Source organism: Procambarus clarkii, chromosome 73, assembly GCF_040958095.1.
Source record: "Procambarus clarkii isolate CNS0578487 chromosome 73, FALCON_Pclarkii_2.0, whole genome shotgun sequence".
NCBI classification, from domain to species: domain Eukaryota; kingdom Metazoa; phylum Arthropoda; class Malacostraca; order Decapoda; family Cambaridae; genus Procambarus; species Procambarus clarkii.
This window is the reverse complement of record NC_091222.1, coordinates 22,245,674-22,263,040: the sequence shown is the minus strand read 5'-3', so window position 1 is coordinate 22,263,040 and position 17,367 is coordinate 22,245,674. Positions and strand designations below refer to the sequence as shown.

General features: G+C 43.0%; 1 protein-coding gene across 1 annotated transcript in view; it reads left to right on the top strand.

Moving 5' to 3' along the window:
* Positions 1-17,367, top strand: part of LOC138356659 (uncharacterized) — a 46,852-nt gene that overhangs the window by 2,542 nt on the left and 26,943 nt on the right. Inside the window, exons 4-11 of the mRNA XM_069312850.1 lie at positions 98-394; positions 483-1,658; positions 2,164-2,388; positions 2,563-2,859; positions 4,293-4,403; positions 4,993-5,522; positions 7,089-7,536; positions 7,966-8,370. Of these exons, the coding sequence (XP_069168951.1) occupies positions 98-394; positions 483-1,658; positions 2,164-2,388; positions 2,563-2,859; positions 4,293-4,403; positions 4,993-5,522; positions 7,089-7,536; positions 7,966-8,370 (3,489 nt within the window). The remainder of the gene's footprint in view (positions 1-97; positions 395-482; positions 1,659-2,163; positions 2,389-2,562; positions 2,860-4,292; positions 4,404-4,992; positions 5,523-7,088; positions 7,537-7,965; positions 8,371-17,367) is intronic.

Sequence of the window (17,367 nt, the reverse complement as noted above, 5' to 3'; positions counted from 1 at the left end):
GTTGTTGGTGTAGTTCCTGTTGTTGTGTTGGTTGTTTGTGTAATTCCTATCGTTGTTGTGGTTGTTATAGTTCCTGTGGCTGTGGTGGTTGTTTCAGTAGTTTCTGTTGTTGTTATGGTTGTTGGTGTTGTTGCTATTGTTGTGGTGGTTGTTGGTGTAGATCCTGCTTTAGTAGCTGGAGTAGTTTCTGTTGTGGAAGTGGTTGTTGGTGAAGCTCTTCTAGTTATGGTGGTTGTTGGTGAAGTTCCTGTTGTTGTAGTTATTGGTGCACTACCTGTTGTTGTGGTTGTTGGTGGAGTTCCTGTTGTTGTACTGGTGGATGGTGAAGTTCCTGTTGTTGTGATAGTTGTTGGTGTAGCTCCTTTCGTTGTGGAGGTTGGAGTTGATCCTGTTGGTGTGGTAGTTGTTTTGGTTGTGGGGGGTTGTTAGTGTAGTTCCTGGTTTTGTGGTGGTTGTTGGTATAGTTTTTGTTGCGGTTGTAGGTGTAGTTCCTGTTGCTTGGGTGGTTGATGATGGAGTTCCTGTTGTTGTGGTTGTTGGTAAAGTTCCTGTTGTTGTGGTAGTTATTTGTGTAGCGTCTCTCGTTGTGGTAGCTGGTGTAGTTCTTGTTGTTGTGGTGGTTGTTAGTGTAGTTCCAGTTGTTGTGGTGGATCTTGGTGTAGTTCCTGTTGATGTTGTGGTTCTTGCTGTAGTTCCTGTTGTTGTACTCGTGATTGGTGTTGTTCCTGTTGTTATGGTGGTTGTTGGTGTAGATCCTGTTGTAGTAGCTGGAGTAGTTTCTGTTGTGGAAGTGGTTGTTGGTGTAGTTCCTATTGTTGTGGTAGTTGTTGGTGTAGTTCCTGTTGTTGTAGTGGTTGTTGATGTTGTTCCTATTGTGGTGGTGGTTGTTGGTGTTGTTCCCATTGTTGTACAGGTTTTTAGTGTAGTTTCTGTTGCTATGGTCGCTGGTGTAGTTCCTGTTGCTGTGGTGGTTGTTGATGGAGTTCTAGTTGTTTTGGAATTTCTTGGTGCAGTTTCTGTTGCTGTACTGGTTGTGGGTGGTGTTCCTGTTGTTGTGGTGGTTGGTGGTGTAGGTCCTGTTGTTGTGGTGGTTGTTGGTGTAGTTCCTATTGTTGTGGAAGTTGTTAGCGTTGTTCTTGTTGTTGTAGTGGTTGTTGATATAGTTCCTGTTATGGTGTTGGTTGTTGGAGTAGTTCTGGTTCTTGTGGTCGTTGTTGGTGTAGTTGCTGTTACCGTGGTGGTTGTTGGTGCACTACCTGTTGTTGTGGTTGTTGGTGCAGTTCCTGTTGGTGTAGTGGTTGATTGTGCAGTTCCTGTCGTTGTGGAGGCTGGAGTTGATCCTGTTGGTGTGGTAGTTGTTGGTGTTATTCCTGTTGTTGTGCTAGCTGTTGGTGTAGTTCCTGTTGTTGATGATGTTGTTGGCGTTGTTGCTGTTGTTGTGGTGGCTGTTGGTTTAGTTCCTGGTTTTGTTGTGGTTGTTGGTGTAGTTCTTGTTGTTTTGGTTGTTGTTGGTGTAGTTCCTTTTGCTTTGCTTGTTTGTGTAGTTCCTGTTGTTGAACTGGTTGTTGGTGATCTTATTGTTGTTTTGGTTGTTGTTGGTGTAGTTCCTGTTGTTGTATTAGTTGTTGATGTTGTTCCTGTTGTTATGGAGGTTGTTGGTATAGTTTCTGTTGTTATACTGGTTTTTAGTGTAGTTTCTGTTGTTGTGGTTGCTGGTGTAGTTCCTGTTGATGTGGGGGTTGTTGGTGCAGTTCCTGTTGTTGTAATGATTGTTGGTGTAGTTCCTATTGTTGTGGTCGCTGGTGTAGTTCCTGTTGTGGTGGGGGTTGGTGGTGTAGTTCATGTTGTTGTAGTAGTTGTTGGTGTAGTTCCTGTTGTGGTAATGGTTGTTGGTGTAGTTCTTTTTGTTGTTGGGGGTTAGTGGTGAAGTACCTGTTGTTGCGGTTGATGTTGGTGAGGTTCCTGTTGTTGTTGTAGTTGTTGTTCCTGTTGTTGTGGTAGTTATTGGTGTAGGTCCTGTGTTTTTGGTGGTGGCTGGTGTAGTTTCTGTTTCGGTAGTGGTTGTTGGTATAGTTCCTTTTGTTGTCGTAGTGGTTGTTGGTGTAGTTCCTTTTGTTGTGAAGGTTGTTGGTGAAGTTCTTGTTGTTGTGGTTATTGGTGCAGTTCCTGTTGTTGTAGTGGTTGTTGGTGTACTTCCTGTTGTAATGGTGGTTGTTGGTGCAGTTCCCGTTGTTTTAGTGGTTGTTAGTGTACTTCCTGTTGTGGCTATTGGTGCAGTTCCTGTTGTCGTGGAGGCTGTTGGTGTGGTTGCTGCTATTCTGGTGGTTGTTGATGTAGTTCCTGCTGATGTGATTATTGGTGCAGTTCCTGTTGTTGTGGTGGTTGGTGGTACATTTCCCGTTGTTGTGATGGTTGCTGGTGTAGTTTCTGGTATTGTTATTGGTGCAGTTCCTGTTGTTGTGGTGGTTGTTGGTGTAGTTCCTGTTGTTGTGTTGGTTGTTTGTGTAATTCCTATCGTTGTTGTGGTTGTTATAGTTCCTGTGGCTGTGGTGGTTGTTTCAGTAGTTTCTGTTGTTGTTATGGTTGTTGGTGTTGTTGCTATTGTTGTGGTGGTTGTTGGTGTAGATCCTGCTTTAGTAGCTGGAGTAGTTTCTGTTGTGGAAGTGGTTGTTGGTGAAGCTCTTCTAGTTATGGTGGTTGTTGGTGAAGTTCCTGTTGTTGTAGTTATTGGTGCACTACCTGTTGTTGTGGTTGTTGGTGGAGTTCCTGTTGTTGTACTGGTGGATGGTGAAGTTCCTGTTGTTGTGATAGTTGTTGGTGTAGCTCCTTTCGTTGTGGAGGTTGGAGTTGATCCTGTTGGTGTGGTAGTTGTTTTGGTTGTGGGGGGTTGTTAGTGTAGTTCCTGGTTTTGTGGTGGTTGTTGGTATAGTTTTTGTTGCGGTTGTAGGTGTAGTTCCTGTTGCTTGGGTGGTTGATGATGGAGTTCCTGTTGTTGTGGTTGTTGGTAAAGTTCCTGTTGTTGTGGTAGTTATTTGTGTAGCGTCTCTCGTTGTGGTAGCTGGTGTAGTTCTTGTTGTTGTGGTGGTTGTTAGTGTAGTTCCAGTTGTTGTGGTGGATCTTGGTGTAGTTCCTGTTGATGTTGTGGTTCTTGCTGTAGTTCCTGTTGTTGTACTCGTGATTGGTGTTGTTCCTGTTGTTATGGTGGTTGTTGGTGTAGATCCTGTTGTAGTAGCTGGAGTAGTTTCTGTTGTGGAAGTGGTTGTTGGTGTAGTTCCTATTGTTGTGGTAGTTGTTGGTGTAGTTCCTGTTGTTGTGGTGGTTGCTGGTATAGTTCCTGTTATGGTTGTTGGTGTTGTTCCTGTTGTTGTTGTAGTGGTTGTTGGTGTAGTTCCTGTTGTTGTGATGGTTATTGGTGTAGTTCCTGTTGATTTGGTGGTTGTTGGTGCCGTTCCTGTTGTTGAGGTGGGTGTTGGTGCAATTTTTGTTGTTGTACTGGTTGTGGGGGATGTTAATGTTGTTGTAGTTGCTGTTGTAGTTCCTGTTGTTGTGGAAATTGTTGGTGTGGTTCTTGTTGTAGTAGTAGTTTTTGATGTAGTTCCTGTTGTTGTGGTGGTTGTTGGTGTAGTTCTGGTTTTTGTGGTGGTTGTTAGTGTAGCTGCTGTTCTAGTAGCTAGAGTAGTTTCTGTTGTAGTAGTGGTTCTTGGTGTAGCTCCTGTTGTTGTTTTGGTTCTTGGTGTAGGTCCTGTTGTTGTAGTGGTTGTTTGTGTAGTTCCTGCTGTTGTGGTAGTTGTTGTTGGTGTAGTTTCTTTTGTTGAGGTCGCTGGAGTAGTTTCTGTTGTTGTGGTGGCTTGTGTTGTAGTTCCTGTTGTTGTAGTAGTTGTTGGTGTAGTACCTGTTGTGGTGGTAGTTGTTTGTGTAGTTTCTGTTTTGGTAGTGGTTGTTGGTGTAGCTTCTTTTGTTGTGGTAGTTGTTGTTGGTGTGGTTCCTTTTGTTGTAGTGGTTGGTGGTGAAGTTCCTGTTGTTGCGGTTGATGTTGGTGCCGTTCCTGTTGTTGTTGTAGTTGTAGTTCCTGTTGTTGTGGTAGTGGTTGGTGTAGTTCGTGCGTGTGGTGGTTGTTGGTGTAGTTTCTGTTGTGCTAATGGTTGTTGGTGTAGTTCCTTTTGTTGTGGTTGTTGGTGTAGTTCATTTTGTTGTGGTGGTTGTTGGTAAAGTTCTTATTGTTGTGGTTATTGGTGCAGTTCCTGTTGTTGTGGTAGTTGTTGGTGTAGTTCATGTTGTGGTTATTGGTGCAGTTCCTGTTGTTGTGGTGGTTATTTGTGTGGTTCCTGTTGTTGTAGTGGTTGTTGGTGTAGATCCTGCTGATATGGTTATTGGTGCCGATCTTTTTGTTGTGGTGGTTGTTGGTACAGTTCTTGTTTTTGTTGTGGTTGTTGTAGTTCCTGTTTTTGTTATTGTTGCAGTTCCTGTTGTTTTGGTGGTTGTTGGTGTAGTTCCTGTTGTTGTGTGAGTTGTTGGTGTAATTCCTTTCGTTTTTGTGGTTGTTGATGTAGTTCCTGTTGCTGTGGTGGTGGTTTCATTAGTTTCTGCCCAGTTATTAGACCTTTCAGACCAGTTGGCATGAGGTACCTGGAGCTTTGCTATTACTGTATTCATTCTCGTATTCTTGAAGATATCCTCACAGTGTTCCCCAAATTTGCCAGTGCAGGCTAATAAACATATGGTCCTGTATGACTAACCATCCTGCGAGATGGGACTTTTATTACCACTGCTGCCTTATTCAATCATGTGTTGCTGATACCCTCAAAATGCTTCCGGAGTCTGCCAGTGCAGACTGCCTATCACATGCCTCTGTATGATTAACCATCCTGTGTGATGGGGATGTTATAGCATCACGTAGTTAGCTTTTTTGACACACTGTACTCCACTTCATATAGTCTAGGGTCGCTGCACTAATGCAGATGTACCTAATGTATTAATAAAAATAATCATTAGTTTCTGTTGTTGTTAGGGTTGTTGGTGTAGTTCCTGTTGTAGTAGTTGGAGTAGTTTCTGCTGTGGAAGGGGTTGTTGGTGTAGTTCCTTCAGTTATGGAGGTTGTTGGTGATGTTCCTGTTGTTGTGCTTATTGGTGAACTACCTGTTGTTGTGGTTGTTGGTGCAGTTCCTGATGTTGTAGAGGTTAATGGTGCAGTTCCTGTTCTTGTGGAGGCTGGAGTTGATCCCGTTGGTGTTGTAGTTGTTGGTGTAGTTCCTGTTGTTGTAGTGGTTGCTGGTGTAGTTCCTGCTGTGGTTGTTATTACACTTCCTGCTGTTGTAGTGGTTGCTGGTGTAGTTCCTGCTGTGGTTGTTATTACACTTCCTGTTGTTGTGGTGGTTGTTGGTGCAGTTTCTATTGTTGTTATGGTTGTTGGTGTAGTTCCTGTTGATGTGGTTGTTGGTGCAGTTCGTGTTGTTTTAGTGGTTGTTGGTGTAGTTCCAGTTGAAGTTGTGGTTCTTGGTGTAGTTCCTGTTGTTGTGGAGATTGTTGGTGTAGTTCCTATTGTTGTACTCTTTTTTAGTGTAGTTTCTGTTGTTTGGTCGCTGGTGCAGTTCCTGTTTTTGTACTGGTTGTGGGTGATGTTCCTGTTGTTGTGGTCGCTGATATAGTAGTTGTGGAAGTTGTTGGTGAGGTTCTTGTTGTTGTAGTGGTTGTTGATGTAGTTCCTGTTATGGTGGTGGTTGTTGGTGTTGTTCTGGTTGTTGTGGTGGTTGTTGGTGTAGTTGCTGTTGTTGTGGTGGTTGTTGGTGAAATTACTGTTGATGTAGTATTTATTGGTGCAGTTCCTGTTGTTGTTGTGGTTGTTGGTGTAGTTTGTGTTGTTGTTATTGGTGCAGTTCCTGTTGTTGTGGTGGTTGTTGGTGTAGTTCCTGTCGTTGTGGTAGCTGGGGTAGTTTCTGTTGTTGTGTTGGTTGATGGTGCCGTTCCTCTTGTTGTGGTTGTTGGTACAGTTTCTATTATTGCTGTGGTTGTTGGTGTAGTTCCTGTTGTTGTGGTGGTTATTGGAGTAGTTGCTGTTCTAGTAGCTGGAGTAGTTGAATTTGTAGTGGTTGCTGGTGTAGTTACTGTTGTTGTGGGGTTTGTTTGTGTAGTTCCTGTTGATGTACTGGTTGTTGGTGTAGTTCCTGTTGTTGTGGTGTTGTTGGTGTAGTTCCTGTTGTTGAACTGGTTGTGGATGATGTTCCTGTTGTTGTGGTCGCTGATGTATTTGTTGTGGAAGTTGTTGGTGTGGTTCTTGTTACTGTAGTGGTAGTTGATGTAGTTCCTGTTATTATGGTGGTTGTTGGTGTAGTTCTAGCTGTTTTGGTGGTTGTTGGTTTAGTTGTTGTTGTTGAGGTGGTTGTTGGTGTAGTTGTTTTTGTTGAGATGGTTGTTGGTGAAATTCCTGTTTTTGTGGTTGTTGTTGGTGTAGTTCCTGTCATTGTGGTAGCTGGAGTAGTTTCTGTTGTTGTGGTGGTTGATGGTGCAGTTCCTGTTGTTGTGGTTGTTGGTACAGTTCCTATTATTGCTGTGGTTGTTGGTGCAGTTCCTGTTGTTGTGGTGGTTGTTGGTGTAGTGTCTGTTCTAGTAGCTGGAGTAGTTTCTGTTGAAGTAGTGGTTGTTGGTACAGTTCCTGTTGTTGTGGTGATTGTTGGTGTAGTTCGTGTTGATGAGGTCGCTGGTGTAGTTCCTGTTGTGGTGGTGGTTGGTGTAGTTCCTCTTGTGGTGGTAGTTGTTTGTGTATATTCTGTTGTTGTAGTGGTTGTGGGTGTAGTTCCTTTGGTTGTCATAGGGGTTGTTGGTGTAGTTCCTGTTGTTGTGGTGGTTGGTGGTGAAGTTCCTGATGTTGCAGTTGATGTTGGTGCCGTTCCTGGCGTTGTTGTAGTTGTAGTTCCTGTTGTTGTGGTAGTTCCTGGTGTATTTCCTGTGTTTATGGTGGTTGTTGGTGTAGTTTCTGTTGTTGTAGAGGTTGTTGGTATAGTTTCTTTTGTTGTGGTAGTGGATGTTTGTGTAGTTCATTTTGTTGTGGTGGTTGTTGGCGAAGTTCTAGTTGTTGTGTTTATTGTTGCAAGGCCTGTTTTGTAGTGGTTGATGGTGATGTTCCTGTTGTTGTGGCAGTGTTTGGTATAGTTCCTGTTGTTTTAGTGGTTGTTGGTGTAGTTCCTGATGTGGTTATTGGTGCAGTTCCTGTTGTTGTGGTGGTTGGTGGTGTGGTTCCCGCTGTTGAAGTGGTTGTTGGTGTAGTTCCTGCTGATGTGGTTATTGGTGCAGTTCCTGTTGCTGTCGTGGTTGTTTCAGTAGTTTCTGTTGTATTAGTAGTTGTTGGTGTAGTTCGTTTTGTTGGGGTGTTTGTTGGTATAGTTCCTGTTGTAGCAGCTGGAGTAGTTTCTGTTGTGGAAGTGGTTTTTGGTGTAGTTCCTTTAGTTATGGTGGTTGTTGGTGTAGTTTCTGTTGTTGTACTGGTTGTGGATGATGTTCCTGTTGTTGTGGTCGCTGATGTATTTGTTGTGGAAGTTGTTGGTATGGTTCTTGTTAGTGTAGTGGTTGTTGATGTAGTTCCTGTTATGGTGGTGGTTGTTGTAGTAGTTGTTGGTGTAGTTCCTATTGTGGTGGTAGTTGTTTGTGTATATTCTGTTGTTGTAGTGGTTGTGGGTGTAGTTCCTTTTGTTGTCGTAGTGGTTGTGGGTGTAGTTCCTTTTGTTGTCGTAGTGGTTGTTGGTGTAGTTCCTTTTGTTGTCGTAGTGGTTGTTGGTGTAGTTCCTGTTTTTGTGGTGGTTGGTGGTGAAGTTTCTGATGTTGCGGTTGATGTTGGTGCCGTTCCTGGTGTTGTTGTAGTTGCAGTTCCTGTTGCTGTGGTAGTTGTTGGTGTAGTTCCTATGCTTGTGGTGGTGTTTGGTGTAGTTTCTGTTGTTGTAGAGGTTGTTGGTATAGTTTCTGTTGTTGTGGTAGAGGTTGTTGGTGTAGTTCCTTTTGTTGTGGTGGTTGTTGGTGAAGTTCTTGTTGTTGTGGTTATTGATGCAAGGCCTGTTATTGTAGTGGTTGATGGTGATGTTCCTGTTGTTGTGGCAGTGTTTGGTATAGTTCCTGTTGTTTTAGTGGTTGTTGGTGTAGTTCCTGATGTGGTTATTGGTGCAGTTCCTGTTGTTGTGGTGGTTGGTGGTGTAGTTCTTGTTGTTGTTATTGGTGCAGTTCCTGTTGCTGTGGTGGTTGTTTCAGTAGTTTCTGTTGTGGAAGAGGTTTTTGGTGTAGTTCTTTTAGTTATAGTGGTTGTTGGTGTAGTTCCTGTTGTTGTACTGGTTGTGGATGATGTTCCTGTTGTTGTGGTCGCTGATGTATTTGTTGTGGAAGTTGTTGGTGTGGTTCTTGTTACTGTAGTAGTTGATGATGTAGTTCCTGTTATGGTGGTGGTTGTTGGTGTAGTTCTAGCTGTTGTGGTGATTGTTGGTGTAGTTGTTGTTGTTGAGGTGGTTGTTGGTGTAGTTGATTTTGTTGTGGAGGTTGTTGGTGAAATTCCTGTTTTTGTGGTTGTGGTTGGTGTAGTTCCTTTCGTTGTGGTAGCTGGAGTAGTTTCTGTTGTTGTGGTGGTTAATGGTGCAGTTCCTGTTGTAGTGGTTGTTGGTACAGTTCCTATTATTGCTGTGGTTGTTGGTGTAGTTCCTGTTGTTGTGATAGTTGTTGGTGTAGTTGCTGTTCTAGTAGCTGGAGTAGTTACTGTTGTAGTAGTGGTTGTTGGTACAGTTGCTGTTGTTGTGGTTATTGTTGGTGTAGTTCGTGTTGTTGAGGTCGCTGGTGTAGTTCCTGTTGTGGTGGTGGTTGGTGTAGTTCCTTTTGTAGTAGTTGATGGTGTAGTTCCTGTAATGGTGGTAGTTGTTTGTGTATATTCTGTTGTTGTAGTGGTTGTGGGTATAGTTCCTTTGGTTGTTGTGGTTGTTGGTGTAGTTCCTGTTGTTGTGGTGGTTGGTGGTGAAGTTCCTGATGTTGCGGTTGATGTTGGTGCCGTTCCTTTTGTTGTTGTTGTAGTTGTAGTTCCTGTTGTTGTGGTAGTTGTTGGTGTAGTTCCTGTGTTTGTGGTGGTTGTTGGTGTAGTTTCTGTTGTTGTAGTGGTTGTTGGTATAGTTCCTTCTGTTGTCATAGTGGTTGTTTGTGTAGTTCCTTTTGTTGTGGTGGTTGTTCGTGAAGTTCTTGTTGTTGTGGTTATTGGTGCAGTTACAGTTGTTGTAGTGGTTGATGGTGCAGTTTCTGTTGTTGTGGTTGTTGTTGGTGTAGTTCCTGTTGATGTGGTTGTTATTGGTGAAGTTCCTGTTGTTGTTGTGGTTGATAATGTAGTTTCTGTTGTTGTTATTGGTGCAGTTCCTGTTGTTGTGGTGGTTGTTGGTGTAATTCCTATCGTAGTTGTGGTAATTCCTATCGTTGCTGTTGTAGTTCCTGTTGCTGTGGGGGGTGTTTCAGTAGTTTCTGTTGTTGTTATTGTTGTTGGAATTTTTGCTGTTGTTGTTATTGTTGTTGGAATTTTTGCTGTTGTTGTGGGGGTTGTTGGTGTAATTCCTGTTTTTGTGGTTGTGGTTGGTGTAGTTCCTTTCGTTGTGGTAGCTGGAGTAGTTTCTGTTGTTGTGGTGGTTGATGGTGCAGTTCCTGTTCTTGTGGTTGTTGGTACATTTCCTATTATTGCTGTGGTTGTTGGTGTAGTTCCTGTTGTTGTGATAGTTGTTGGTGTAGTTGCTGTTCTAGTAGCTGGAGTAGTTACTGTTGTAGTAGTGGTTGTTGGTACAGTTGCTGTTGTTGTGGTTATTGTTGGTGTAGTTCGTGTTGTTGAGGTCGCTGGTGTAGTTCCTGTTGTGGTGGTGGTTGGTGGAGTAGTTCCTGTTGTAGTAGTTGTTGGTGTAGTTCCTGTTGTTGTGTACGCTGATGTATTTGTCGTGTAAGTTGTTGGTGTGGTTCTTGTTGCTGTAGTGGTTGTTGAAGTAGTTCCTGTTATGGTGGTGGTTGTTGGTGTAGTTCTGGCTGTTGTGGTGGTTGTTGGTATTGTTGCTGTTGTTGAGGTAGTTGTTTGTGAAATTCCTGTTTTTGTGGTTGTTGTTGGTGTAGTTCCTGTCGTTGTGGGAGCTGGAGTAGTTTCTGTTGTTGTGGTGGTTGATGGTGCAGTTCCTGTTGTTGTGGTTGTTGGTACAGTTCCTATTATTGCTGTGGTTGTTGGTGTAGTTCCTGTTGTTGTGTTTGTTGGTGTAGTGTCTGTTCTAGTAGCTGGAGTAGTTTCTGTTGTAGTAGTGGTTGTTGGTACAGTTCCTGTTGTTGTGGTGATTGTTGGTGTAGTTCGTGTTGATGAGGTCGCTGGTGTAGTTCCTGTTGTGGTGGTGGTTGGTGTAGTTCCTTTTGTAGTAGTTGTTGGTGAAGTTCCTGTAATGGTGGCAGTTGTTTGTGTATATTCTGTTGTTGTAGTTGTTGTGGGTGTAGTTTCTTTGGTTGTCGTTGTGGTTGTTGGTGTAGTTCCTGTTGTTGTGGTGGTTGGTGAAGTTCCTGATGTTGCGGTTGATGTTTATGCCGTTCCTTTTGTTGTTGTAGTTGTAGTTCCTGTTGTTGTGGTAGTTGTTGGTGTAGTTCTTGTGTTTGTGGTGGTTGTTGGTGTAGTTTCTGTTGTTGTAGTGGTTGTTGGTATAGTTCCTTCTGTTGTCGTAGTGGTTGTTTGTGTAGTTCCTTTTGTTGTGGTGGTTGTTCGTGAAGTTCTTGTTGTTGTGGTTATTGGTGCAGTTACAGTTGTTGTAGTGGTTGATGGTGCAGTTTCTGTTGTTGTGGTTGTTGTTGGTGTAGTTCCTGTTGATGTGGTTGTTATTGGTGCAGTTCCTGTTGTTGTTGTGGTTGATAATGTAGTTTCTGTTGTTATTATTGGTGCAGTTCCTGTTGTTGTGGTGGTTGTTGGTGTAATTCCTATCGTTGTTGTGGTAATTCCTATCGTTGTTGTTGTAGTTCCTGTTGCTGTGGTGGTTGTTTCAGTAGTTTCTGTTGTTGTTATTGTTGTTGGAATTTTTGCTGTTGTTGTTATTGTTGTTGGAATTTTTGCTGTTGTTGTGGGGGTTGTTGGTGTAATTCCTGTTTTTGTGGTTGTGGTTGGTGTAGTTCCTTTCGTTGTGGTAGCTGGAGTAGTTTCTGTTGTTGTGGTGGTTGATGGTGCAGTTCCTGTTGTTGTGGTTGTTGGCAGAGTTCCTATTATTGCTGTGGTTGTTGGTGTAGTTCTGGCTGTTGTGGTGGTTGTTGGTGTTGTTGCTGTTGTTGAGGTAGTTGTTTGTGAAATTATTGTTTTTGTGGTTGTTGTTGGTGTAGTTCCTGTCGTTGTGGGAGCTGGAGTAGTTTCTGTTGTTGTGGTGGTTGATGGTGCAGTTCCTGTTGTTGTGGTTGTTGGTACAGTTCCTATTATTGCTGTGGTTGTTGGTTTAGTTCCTGTTGTTGTGGTGGTTGTTGGTGTAGTGTCTGTTCTAGTAGCTGGAGTAGTTTCTGTTGTAGTAGTGGTTGTTGGTACAGTTCCTGTTGTTGTGGTGATTGTTGGTGTTGTTCGTGTTGATGAGGTCGCTGGTTCCTGTGTTTGTGGTGGTTGTTGGTGTAGTTTCTGTTGTTGTAGTGGTTGTTGGTATAGTTCCTTCTGTTGTCATAGTGGTTGTTTGTGTAGTTCCTTTTGTTGTGGTGGTTGTTCGTGAAGTTCTTGTTGTTGTGGTTATTGGTGCAGTTACAGTTGTTGTAGTGGTTGATGGTGCAGTTTCTGTTGTTGTGGTTGTTGTTGGTCTAGTTCCTGTTGATGTGCTTGTTATTGGTGCAGTTCCTGTTGTTGTTGTGGTTGATAATGTAGTTTCTGTTGTTGTTATTGGTGCAGTTCCTGTTGTTGTGGTGGTTGTTGGTGTAATTCCTATCGTTGTTGTGGTAATTCCTATCGTTGTTGTTGTAGTTCCTGTTGCTGTGGTGGTTGTTTCAGTAGTTTCTGTTGTTGTTATTGTTGTTGGAATTTTTGCTGTTGTTGTTATTGTTGTTGGAATTTTTGCTGTTTTGTTATTGTTGTTGGAATTTTTGCTGTTGTTGAGGGGGTTGTTGGTGTAATTCCTGTTTTTGTGGTTGTGGTTGGTGTAGTTCCTTTCGTTGTGGTAGCTGGAGTAGTTTCTGTTGTTGTGGTGGTTGATGGTGCAGTTCCTGTTGTTGTGGTTGTTGGTACAGTTCCTATTATTGCTGTGGTTGTTGGTGTAGTTCCTGTTGTTGTGATGGTTGTTGGTGTAGTTGCTGTTCTAGTAGCTGGAGTAGTTTCTGTTGTAGTAGTGGTTGTTGGTACAGTTGCTGTTGTTGTGGTTATTGTTGGTGTAGTTCGTGTTGTTGAGGTCGCTGGTGTAGTGCCTGTTGTGGTGGTGGTTGGTGGAGTAGGTCCTGTTGTAGTAGTTGTTGGTGTAGTTCCTGTTGTTGTGGTCTCTGATGTATTTGTCGTGTAAGTTGTTGGTGGTGGGTCTTGTTGCTGTAGTGGTTGTTGATGTAGTTCCTGTTATGGTGGTGGTTGTTGGTGTAGTTCTGGCTGTTGTGGTGGTTGTTGGTGTTGTTGCTGTTGTTGAGGTAGTTGTTTGTGAAATTCCTGTTTTTGTGGTTGTTGTTGGTGTAGTTCCTGTCGTTGTGGGAGCTGGAGTAGTTTCTGTTGTTGTGGTGGTTGATGGTGCAGTTCCTGTTGTTGTGGTTGTTGGTACAGTTCCTATTATTGCTGTGGTTGTTGGTGTAGTTCCTGTTGTTGTGTTTGTTGGTGTAGTGTCTGTTCTAGTAGCTAGAGTAGTTTCTGTTGTAGTAGTGGTTGTTGGTACAGTTCCTGTTGTTGTGGTGATTGTTGGTGTAGTTCGTGTTGATGAGGTCGCTGGTGTATTTCCTGTTGTGGTGGTGGTTGGTGTAGTTCCTTTTGTAGTAGTTGTTGGTGTAGTTCCTGTAATGGTGGTAGTTGTTAGTGTATATTCTGTTGTTGTAGTGGTTGTGGGTGTAGTTCCTTTTGTTGTGGTGGTTGTTCGTGAAGTTCTTGTTGTTGTGGTTATTGGTGCAATTACAGTTGTTGTAGTGGTTGCTGGTGCAGTTTCTGTTGTTGTGGTTGTTGTTGGTGTAGTTCCTGTTGAAGTGGTTGTTATTTGTGCAGTTCCTGTTGTTGTTGTTGTTGATAATGTAGTTTCTGTTGTTGTTATTGGTGCAGTTCCTGTTGTTGTGGTGGTTGTTGGTGTAATTCCTATCGTTGTTGTGGTAATTCCTATCGTTGTTGTTGTAGTTCCTGTTGCTGTGGTGGTTGTTTCAGTAGTTTCTGTTGTTGTTATTGTTGTTGGAATTTTTGCTGTTGTTGTTATTGTTGTTGGAATTTTTGCTGTTGTTGTGGGGGTTGTTGGTGTAATTCCTGTTTTTGTGGTTGTGGTTGGTGTAGTTCCTTTCGTTGTGGTAGCTGGAGTAGTTTCTGTTGTTGTGGTGGTTGATGGTGCAGTTCCTGTTGTTGTGGTTGTTGGTACAGTTCCTATTATTGCTGTGGTTGTTGGTGTAGTTCCTGTTGTTGTGATGGTTGTTTGTGTAGTTGCTGTTCTAGTAGCTGGAGTAGTTACTGTTGTAGTAGTGGTTGTTGGTACAGTTGCTGTTGTTGTGGTTATTGTTGGTGTAGTTCGTGTTGTTGAGGTCGCTGGTGTAGTTCCTGTTGTGGTGGTGGTTGGTGGAGTAGTTCCTGTTGTAGTAGTTGTTGGTGTAGTTCCTGTTGTTGTGGTCGCTGATGTATTTGTCGTGTAAGTTGTTGGTGTGGTTCTTGTTGCTGTAGTGGTTGTTGATGTAGTTCCTGTTATGGTGGTGGTTGTTGGTGTAGTTCTGGCTGTTGTGGTGGTTGTTGGTGTTGTTGCTGTTGTTGAGGTAGTTGTTTGTGAAATTCCTGTTTTTGTGGTTGTTGTTGGTGTAGTTCCTGTCGTTGTGCGAGCTGGAGTAGTTTCTGTTGTTGTGGTTGTTGATGGTGCAGTTCCTGTTGTTGTGGTTGTTGGTACAGTTCCTATTATTGCTGTGGTTGTTGGTGTAGTTCCTGTTGTTGTGTTTGTTGGTGTAGTGTCTGTTCTAGTAGCTAGAGTAGTTTCTGTTGTAGTAGTGGTTGTTGGTACAGTTCCTGTTGTTGTGGTGATTGTTGGTGTAGTTCGTGTTGATGAGGTCGCTGGTGTAGTTCCTGTTGTGGTGGTGGTTGGTGTAGTTCCTTTTGTAGTAGTTGTTGGTGTAGTTCCTGTAATGGTGGTAGTTGTTTGTGTATATTCTGTTGTTGTAGTGGTTGTGGGTGTAGTTCCTTTGGTTGTCGTTGTGGTTGTTGGTGTAGTTCCTGTTGTTGTGGTGGTTGGTGGTGAAGTTCCTGATGTTGCGGTTGATGTTGGTGCCGTTCCTTTTGTTGTTGTTGTAGTTGTAGTTCCTGTTGTTGTGGTAGTTGTTGGTGTAGTTCCTGTGTTTGTGGTGGTTGTTGGTGTAGTTTCTGTTGTTGTAGTGGTTGTTGGTATAGTTCCTTCTGTTGTCGTTGTGGTTGTTTGTGTAGTTCGTTTTGTTGTGGTGGTTGTTCGTGAAGTTCTTGTTGCTGTGGTTATTGGTGCAGTTCCAGTTGTTGTAGTGGTTGATGGTGCAGTTTCTGTTGTTGTGGTTGTTGTTGGTGTAGTTTCTGTTGATGTGGTTGTTATTGGTGCAGTTCCTGTTGTTGTTGTGGTTGTTGGTGTAGTTTCTGTTGTTGTTATTGGTGCAGTTCCTGTTGTTGATGTGGTTGTTGGTGTAATTCCTATCGTTGTTGTTGTAATTCCTATCGTTGTTGTTGTAGTTCCTGTTGCTGTGGTGGTTGTTTCAGTAATTTCTGTTGTTGTTATTGTTGTTGGAATTTTTGCTGTTGTTGTGGGGGTTGTTGGTGTAATTCCAGTTTTTGTGGTTGTGGTTTGGTGTTCCTTTCATTGTGGTAGCTGGAGTAGTTTCTGTTGTTGTGGTGGTTGATGGTGCAGTTCCTGTTGTTGTGGTTGTTGGTACAGTTCCTATTATTGCTGTGGTTGTTGGTGTAGTTCCTGTTGTTGTGATGGTTGTTGGCGTAGTTGCTGTTCTAGTAGCTGGAGTAGTTTCTGTTGTAGTAGTGGTTGTTGGCACAGTTGCTGTTGTGGTTATTGTTGGTGTAGTTCGTGTTGTTGAGGTCGCTGGTGTAGTTCCTGTTGTGGTGGTGGTTGGTGGAGTAGTTTCTGTTGTAGTAGTTGTTGGTGTAGTTCCTGTTGTTGTGGTCGCTGATGTATTTGTCGTATAAGTTGTTGGTGTGGTTCTTGTTGCTGTAGTGGTTGTTGATGTAGTTCCAGTTATGGTGGTGGTTGTTGGTGTCGTTCTGGCTTTTGTGGTGGTTGTTGGTGTTGTTGCTGTTGTTGAGGTAGTTGTTTGTGAAATTCCTGTTTTTGTGGTTGTTGTTGGTGTAGTTCCTGTCGTTGTGGGAGCTGGAGTAGTTTCTGTTGTTGTGGTGGTTGATGGTGCAGTTCCTGTTGTTGTGGTTGTTGGAGCAGTTCCTATTATTGCTGTGGTTGTTGGTGTAGTTCCTGTTGTTGTGGTGGTTGTTGGTGTAGTGTTTGTTCTAGTAGCTGGAGTAGTTTCTGTTGTAGTAGTGGTTATTGGTACAGTTCTTGTTGTTGTGGTGATTGTTGGTGTAGTTCGTGTTGATGAGGTCGCTGGTGTAGTTCCTGTTGTGGTGGTGGTTGGTGTAGTTCCTTTTGTAGTAGTTGTTGGTGTAGTTCCTGTAATGGTGGTAGTTGTTAGTGTATATTCTGTTGTTGTAGTGGTTGTGGGTGTAGTTTCTTTGGTTGTCGTTGGGGTTGTTGGTGTAGTTCCTGTTGTTGTGGTGGTTGGTGGTGAAGTTCCTGATGTTGCGGTTGATGTTGGTGCCGTTCCTTTTGTTGTTGTTGTAGTTGTAGTTCCTGTTGTTGTGGTAGTTGTTGGTGTAGTTCCTGTGTTTGTGGTGGTTGTTGGTGTAGTTTCTGTTGTTGTAGTGGTTGTTGGTATAGTTCCTTCTGTTGTCGTAGTGGTTGTTTGTGTAGTTCCTTTTGTTGTGGTGGTTGTTCGTGAAGTTCTTGTTGTTGTGGTTATTGGTGCAATTACAGTTGTTGTAGGTGTTGATGGTGCAGTTTCTGTTGTTGTGGTTGTTGTTGGTGTAGTTCCTGTTGATGTGGTTGTTATTTGTGCAGTTCCTGTTGTTGTTGTTGTTGATAATGTAGTTTCTGTTGTTGTTATTGGTGCAGTTCCTGTTGTTGTGGTGGTTGTTGGTGTAATTCCTATCGTTGTTGTAGTAATTCCTATCGTTGTTGTTGTAGTTCCTGTTGCTGTGGTGGTTGTTTCAGTAGTTTCTGTTGTTGTTATTGTTGTTGGAATTTTTACTGTTGTTATGGGGGTTGTTGGTGTCATTCCTGTTTTTGTGGTTGTGGTTGGTGTAGTTCCTTTCGTTGTGGTAGCTGGAGTAGTTTCTGTTGGTGTGGTGGTTGATGGTGCAGTTCCTGTTGTTGTGGTTGTTGGTACAGTTCCTATTATTGCTGTGGTTGTTTGTGTAGTTCCTGTTGTTGTGATGGTTGTTGGTGTAGTTGCTGTTCTAGTAGCAGGAGTAGTTACTGTTATAGTAGTGGTTGTTGGTACAGTTGCTGTTGTTGTGGTTATTGTTGGTGTAGTTCGTGTTGTTGAGGTCGCTGGTGTAGTTCCTGTTGTGGTGGTGGTTGGTGGAGTAGTTCCTGTTGTAGTAGTTGTTGGTGTAGTTGCTGTTGTTGTGGTCTCTGATGTATTTGTCGTGTAAGTTGTTGGTGTAGTTCGTGTTGTTGAGGTCGCTGGTGTAGTTCCTGTTGTGGTGGTGGTTGGTGGAGTAGTTCCTGTTGTAGTAGTTGTTGGTGTAGTTCCTGTTGTTGTGGTCTCTGATGTATTTGTCGTGTAAGTTGTTGGTGTGGTTCTTGTTGCTGTAGTGGTTGTTGATGTAGTTCCTGTTATGGTGGTGGTTGCTGGTGTAGTTCTGGCTGTTGTGGTGGTTGTTAGTGTTGTTGCTGTTGTTGAGGTAGTTGTTTGTGAAATTCCTGTTTTTGTGGTTGTTGTTGGTGTAGTTCCTGTCGTTGTGGGAGCTGGAGTAGTTTCTGTTGTTGTGGTGGTTGATGATGCAGTTCCTGTTGTTGTGGTTGTTGGTACAGTTCCTATTATTGTTGTGGTTGTTGGTGTAGTTCCTGTTGTTGTGGTTGTTGGTGTAGTGCCTGTTCTAGTAGCTGGAGTAGTTTCTGTTGTAGTAGTGGTTGTTGGTACAGTTCCTGTTGTTGTGGTGATTGTTGGTGTAGTTCGTGTTGATGAGTTCGCTGGTGTAGTTCCTATTGT